Source organism: Coregonus lavaretus, assembly GCF_964263955.1.
Source record: "Coregonus lavaretus genome assembly, contig: HAP1_SCAFFOLD_3298, whole genome shotgun sequence".
Taxonomy (NCBI): Eukaryota; Metazoa; Chordata; class Actinopteri; order Salmoniformes; family Salmonidae; genus Coregonus; species Coregonus lavaretus.
In genome coordinates this window covers 31793-39441 of record NW_028159322.1, presented here as the reverse complement: position 1 = coordinate 39441, position 7649 = coordinate 31793, and the positions used below count along the sequence as shown (strand labels likewise).

Sequence of the window (7649 nt, the reverse complement as noted above, 5' to 3'; positions counted from 1 at the left end):
TAGAGTTCTTTAGTGAGCTAATCACCTTGTCTACCTTTGACTCAGAAACCTCCCTTATGATGAAGACAGGTTGAGCATCATTTACTAGCACTGAGCCCAATAAACCAGTGGAGGGGTTCTGTGTCAGTACCCTGACAGAGTCAATAAAGTAGGAATTGAAGGCTATTGCTATTTCGACTGCATCCTGTGTTAGATTGTTATTCACCATGATTTCTAGTCTTTTTGCAGTGTTACTATGGTCTTTCCCTGTTAACTTTTTTAGATTCTCCCAGATCAGTTTAGAATTTCCCTTTGCTTCACCAATTATGTGTCCAGTGTGTGTGTGTCCAGTGTGTGTGTGTGTGTGTGTGTGTGTGTGTGTGTGTGTCTAGTGTGTGTGTGTGTGTACAGTGTCCAGTGTGTGTGTGTCCAGTGTGTATTTAACATAGGGACACCGAGTCCCAAACCCCAAACCCTGGATAGAGGGGCTCAGTGAATGTGGAGTGGAATGTGTTCAGGTGGGTCAGTGTGTCAGAGGAGACTCTGTAGAAGGACAGAGTGCCGGCTGGCCAGTCCAGATACACTCCTACTCTGTGGGAGCTGGAGGAGGGGACGTCTATGATAGTGGACTTATTATTGTGCCAGGAAGAGTAACTGTTGCCAGAGCAGATCAGACTCCAGGACTTGTCATTACATCCAATCACACAGTCACTACCCCCTCCTCTCCTGCTGATTCCTTTATATGTCACTCCTATACCAGCCCTGTTCCCACTCCACTCTACCTCCCAGTAACAGCGCCCAGTCAGACCCTCTCTACACAGCACCTGACTACTGTCCTCAAATCTCTCTGGGTGATCAGGATACAGCTGCATCTCTGTCCTCCTCCATGTCACCTTTCTGTTCTCCTCAGACAGAGAGAGGAATCTGTTTACTGTGTTTGGGTCCAGTGTGAGATCACAGACATCTGATGGATGAAACCAGACACAATATTAGAAATCATCATCATCCTGAACATACACACACACACACACACTGGATACACACTCACACTCACACCTCTATGCATGAACACACACACACACTGAACACACACACAAACACACAAACACAAACATCCTGAACACACACACACACACACATCCTGAACACACACACACTGGACACACACACACACACACATACACACACCCGGAACACACACACACACCTGTATGCATGCAAGCATACACACACACACATTGTCAAAGCAACTCTTTGTAAACTTTGGTGTCCCTGATTTGTGCTTCTGTAGAACTACAGCTGATATTTAATATGACGAAGTAAGTAATGATGGTGGTCTTTGACTTTGACTTCAATTGAATTAAGACTTATTCTTAGTCATATTCTTCACAGCAGTCAACACTCACATTTTCTAAGTCCAGGTTTCATTGTGTTCTCTCCAACATGTTCCACACTGTAGCGGTAAGCAGAAGAACAGACAGTCATTGAGGGATACACCTGAACTCACACACACACACACACACACACACACACACACACACACTAGACACACACACTGGACACACACACACACACACACACACACACACACACACTGAACACACATACACACACTAGACACACACACACACACTGAACACACACACACACACTGGACACACACACACACACACACACTGGACGTACACACACACACACTGGACACACACACACACACTGAACACACATACACACACTGAACACACACACACTGAACACACACACACTGGACACACACACACTTGACACACACACACACACTGGACACACAGTGGACACACACACTGGACACATTTCCATGTGTTGGATTTTGATGAAAGGAAATCCCATATAGCCTACTGAACAGGACTTTGCTATGGCATCTTCTGTTTGGGTGTCTCAGGTCAGGTCTGAGCCATGATCAGAATGTGTCTCTGTGTCTATTTCTAGCCCTGCCATTTCTACCTGTCCTGATCTAGTGTTTCACCCCTGACCTCCTCACACCGTCTCACTGTCCATGTCTGCTTTTAGCTCCCACCTCTACTTCACTGTGTTATAATGGACCTTATGCTTGTTATGTCACCTCTGGAACCAGTTATCAAACATACTGACCTTTCTGACCCTATCCCATGGCCCTACTTTCTACAACTGAACATTTAAATTCCTCTATGAGTTTTGTTTTGTGTCCATTTACTTATGTATGTATTTGTTGTATATTGGGGTTGTGCTGCAGAGCATCATGGGGGTTTGTATGTGTTGAGATGATCACGTTCCAGATAAATGGTTGAACTGATTCCTGTCTCCTGTCTCCTGTTTCATCATTATTGAATTGTTATACAGACGTGGTTATGAAACCCACGAGACACAACAAAAGATTGGTGATGAGTAAGTCTGAATCTACAGGAACTATTCTGTCTGGAAGAAGTGGGTTTTTACAACTGTTTAAAACTGTTATTTTCTGTGGTCCAGAATAGGCTAATGTTAGCACAGTGTATTGCTAGCAGAGGCAAGTGCATAGTCGAGCTAGCTAAGAAAGAGCGTTAACCAGTGGTGTAAAGTACTTAAGTAAAAATACTTTAAAGTACTACTTAAGTCGTTTTTTGGGGTATTTGTACTTTACTATTTATATTTTTGACTACTTTTACTTTTACTTCACTACATTCATAAAGAAAATAATGTACTTTTTACTCCATACATTTTCCCTGACACCCAAAAGTACTCGTTACATTTTGAATGCTTAGCAGGACAGAAAATGGTCCAATTCACACACTGATCAAGAGAACATCCCTACTGCCTCTGATCTGGCAGACTCACTAAACACAAATGCTTTGTTTGTAAATTGTCTGAGTGTTGGAGTGTGCCTCTGGCTGAATGTAAATTTTAAAAACAAGAAAATCGTCTGGTTTGCTTTATGTAAGGAATTTGAAATGATTTATACTTGTACTTTTACTTTTGATACTTAAGTATATTTTAGCAATTACATTTACTTTTGATACTTAAGTATATTTAAAAACAAATTATTTTAGACTTTTACTCAAGTAGTATTTTACTGGGTGACTTTCACTTTTAGTTGAGTCATTTTCTATTAAGGTATCTTTACTTTTACTCAAGTATGACAATTGGGTACTTTTTCCACCACTGGAGTTAACATCATCACGGCAGAAAAGGACTCGAGACGGACATCGGAGTGGGAAAACAACGTGATTAAAAAGGAGGAATATACAGTGATTAAAGGATAGGACATTTATTCAGCTGTGAAGACAAACCTTTTATTTAAAACTGCTAAATTAGCGAACTTAGGAGGAAACATCAGTGAGTGAAGTGAATGAAGATCACGTGACTGAGGAAAATATTGCTTTGGTTGAGGACAATATTGAAGTGAGTGACAATCAGGAGCTTATTGAGAAACAAACAATTATTGGAATTGTTGGAAACATTGGACAGTTTGATGAAAGTATTGAGCAGTGGAGCTCATATACAGAACGGTTTGAATATTTTGTTCTTGTAAATGACATGGATGAGGACAACATTGTGCCTACATGTTTTAGTGTAATGGGGCCAAAGATATTTAATTTACTAGGCAGCCTGCTACAGCCAGTCAGAACAGGTAATAAGACGTATGGGGATATTGTGAAGATACTTAAAGGACATTTTTCACCAGAACCACTAGTTAATGCTGAAAGGTTCAGGTTCCACAGGAGACATCAGGAAGAGGGAGAATCAGTAACAATGTTTGCTGCTGCATTAAAGAAACTATCAGAACACTGTGAGTTTAATGCTGTTCTAAATGACATCATTAGAGACAGACTAGTATGTGGGCTACGGAGTGAAGCTACACAAAAGAGACTGTTGACTGAAAGTTATACTTATATTAACATACATTATAAACATTAATAATTCAATTATGACTTTCCTCATCCTGAAAATAAATACAGATCATTATCTCAATGCATTCTCAATACTATCACTTTAGCAGTGTATATACCTACTATCATCTCCAGATCGCCAGTTTCCTCGTAGCCATCTGTAGCATCGGTTGACCTGATACCTGTTCAATCTCCCCTCTTTCCATACCTCCGTTGGTGTAGACTGGGTGATGATGCATGAACCTTCTTCCTTCACTAGTTCTCTGATCATGCAGAGTCCTTCTCCATGTATCACCATCTCTCTGTGGAGTGTATCCTTCTATCAGCGTACCAATAGTCTCTGCTGCAAAAACACACAGACAAAACAAAACAATGCTCCGCCGATGCGGTGCCACCTTCCTCCTCTGCGTTAGAAAAGTCCTACAATGGTACATATAGATCTAGGAATCTCTCTCTCTTACTTGGCCCTCCATCAAGGTAGCCATCAAACCCTATTACTAACCTTCCCACTTGGGTGTTGTCCATCAATTACTTCTTTAATCCTTTACCACCACATCGTCTCCAAGTCGCAGAAAATGTCCAGATTCTCCCGGTAGGTCTGGCAGAGAAGCCTTCACCTTTTCTAAAGAAAGTCTGCATAACATTGTTAGTTGAGACACAGCATGCTACTTCATCCTGTCTTCTTATCAGTCCTGATAAGCCTTTTATATTAGGAAGTAGACATTCTCAGTTTGTTACCTGTATAAAAGACACCTGTCCACAGAAGCAATCAATCAATCAATCAGATTCCAAACTCTCCACCATGGCCAAGACCAAAGAGCTCTCCAAGGATGTCAGGGACAACATTGTAGACCTACACAAGGCTGGAATGGGCTACAAGACCATCGCCAAGCAGCTTGATGAGAAGGTGACAACAGTTGGTGCGATTATTCGCAAATGGAAGAAACACAAAAGAACTGTCAATCACAAAATCAGCAGGGGATCAAATACTTTTTTCCCTCACTGTATGTGTGTATATATGTGTGTATATGTATGTGTATGTGTATTATCTCCCGAGTGGCGCAGTGGTCTACTAGAGATCCTGGTTCAAATCCAGGCTCTGTCGTAGCCGGCCGCGACCGGGAGACCCATGGGGCGGCTCACAATTGGCACAGCATCGTCCAGGATAGGGGAGGGAATGGCCGGCAGGGACGTAGATCAGTTGGTAGAGCATGGCGTTTGCAACGCCAGGGTTGTGGGTTCGATTCCCACGGGGGGCCAGTATGGAGGAAAAAAAATAAATAATGTATGCACTCACTCACTCTGGATAAGAGCGTCTGCTAAATGACGTAAATGTAAATATGTGTGTGTGTGTATATATATATTAAAAACATGGGGGATTGGAAGTGATGCAGACAATTACATTGATGGAAGTTACAATCTATCTGCAATATTAAGCTGATCTACCCCCTTAAAAAAAAACAAATAAATAAAATAATAATATTAATTACCTGAACATTGTATGTCATCCAGTCTTAAAATGTCTGCAAAAACCAAATATTGAAATACTGTTAAATATTAAAAAACCCATTGTTATCCATTGAGTGAATTGTTATCCATTGAGAGAGGGATATAGAATAGTATACTATCGTGCTAGGTAATTTTTTTCTACAACTGTGATGTAACTGAACATCCACTAGGTGGAGCCAGTGGTCCACTCTTGATTAGACACTTCACATAAAATAGAAATTTGTTTGGTAAAAACAGTAGGATAAATACAAATGTAGGTATATATATATATATATATATATATATATATATATATATATATATATATATATATATATATAATATTATACTAACATTCTAGATGCACACACACACACACACACACACACACATAATCAATTGACTAGTAGTTTTTCTATAACTGTGATGTAACTGAACATCCACTATGTGGGGCCAATGGTCCACTCTTGAGTAGAGACTTGGTTTGGCATGCATTTTCATGGGTTCTGAGACACCTTGAGACATGTCACATAAAATTGACATTTGTTTGGTATAAACAGTAGGATATATAAATATGTAGGTAGAGTCCATTCTCGTTTTAAAAAATCAATAACACAACATCTCATTCATTGTATACTATATCATTTTATACAATACATTATTAAAAACATTCATTTATAATATACAACATAAATTATATATATATATATATATATATATATATATATATATATATATATATATACGCATAGTTAGATATTAAAGCCTTTATCATATTGAAAATTCAACTCACCTTCAAAATGCTCCATGAGGAATAAATGATTCAAGGAGTCTCTTTAAGATGTATGTCTTCAGGCCTTCTGGTCCTCTGGGTCTTTTTTCTTGGTTGACTGAGACATCCCACGGACGCTCTTTTATGGGGTCAAATGGATCTGTTTAGGTCAGCAGTAAAACGGGACATCTTTAAGAATACAATTGTTTTTTTTGTTTTTAATTGACTGAGACATCCACTGGACATTCCATCCTCGGACGCCTCCCGGACATTCCCACCCTGAGAGCTATTTTTAAAAGGTTAAAGGTCAAACAGGTTTAAAAAAGTAGTTTTAAAGACACTTGGGGGACCCCATGTGTACATACAGTTCCCTTGTGTGTAAGGGACTCCCTAGATGAGCAAACTGTTGGCCATTAAAACATGGATAGCTGAGAACTCTTTCTAAAAGGGTAAACAGGTTTACAAAACAGTTGTTTTAAAGAAACACCACACACGCTCACACATGCTCACACACACACACAACCCAAAGAACCAGTGGCTCTTGTGTAGAGAGAGAGAGAGAGATAGAGAGATAGAGAGAGAGAGAGAGAGAGAGAGAGAGAGAGAGAGAGAGAGAGAGAGAGAGAGAGAGAGAGAGAGAGAGAGAGAGAGAGAGAGAGAGAGAGAGAGAGAGAGAGAGAGAGAGAGAGATAATTCATTGAAGGTAAATACAATTTTCTTTCAAACCTTTTATTTTCTTCTAAAATGTTGCTACTGAAATGGAAGCATTTATATACAAGTTATTAAAGTTCACTATACAAAATTGAATATTAAACTATGACACTAATGTTTACTACTAAACCTTTATATGGATCATAAACATTATTATTACACAATACTACACCTTACTAAACAATACATGTTTAAATGTATAATTATTATAATAATGTTTTTCTTAGAAAAAAGCAAAATCAGCATTGTTCTCCTTTTCAGGGGGCCTTTTGTAACCCGACACCCCCATCAGTCTCCAAATCCCCGTCTTCAAGCTGTGAGGGACTCAGACGTTGCCTCTTCCACGCAGGCTCTCCATGGTCTTCAAGGTTTCGCATGTTTTCTTTTCGATGATAGATCAACCTTCTTGCCGATAAGCCCAAGTTTTGTCTTGAGGACAGAAGGGACCATCTTCGTAAATGTTCACAATGGTGGAAAAACTGTTGCACTTGTTTCATCATATCAAGCACCTTAAAACAATCTCGCCACTTGAAGCTAAAGACAGGCACAAAATAGTTTACCTCTGTGCAAGCGTTTGAAAATACATACGAACTGATTGGGTGGCATTTGAGCTATTGAATTCAGAACAACCTAAAATTGTCACTTTGGAGTCTGGACTCTACGCTACTGAAGAGATTCGTATGACTTTCAAATCATCTGGCCCACAGACTTCCTCTTCCAGTGCGTACCCAGGCAGGGATGTTCCATTCAGGGCCTTTTAGATCTGACATAGAGCAAGTCTTATCTTAAGCCATTCCCTCATAGCGAAACGCAGG

The 7649-nt window shown here is 39.8% G+C and overlaps 1 protein-coding gene across 1 annotated transcript; it reads right to left on the bottom strand.

The window, feature by feature from the left end:
- Nucleotides 1-324: 324 nt before the first annotated feature.
- Nucleotides 325-1478, bottom strand: LOC311123010 (stonustoxin subunit beta-like). The gene is made up of 2 exons (XM_084197306.1): nt 1386-1478; nt 325-943 (listed from the first exon to the last, which is right to left on the bottom strand). Exons 1-2 carry the CDS (start codon nt 1462-1464, stop codon nt 420-422), a joined length of 603 nt encoding a protein of 200 aa, XP_084053432.1. The 5' UTR covers nt 1465-1478; the 3' UTR covers nt 325-419.
- Between the last annotated feature and the right edge of the window lie 6171 nt (nt 1479-7649).

Excerpts from the sequence above, each read along its gene's own strand:
- LOC311123010 (XM_084197306.1), bottom strand. The coding sequence starts at position 1,464 with ATGACTGTCTGTTCTTCTGCTTACCGCTACAGTGTGGAACATGTTGGA. Across the intron at positions 944-1,385 it reads GAAACCTGGACTTAGAAAAT|ATGTCTGTGATCTCACACTG; the intron begins GTGAGTGTTGAC and ends TTCATCCATCAG.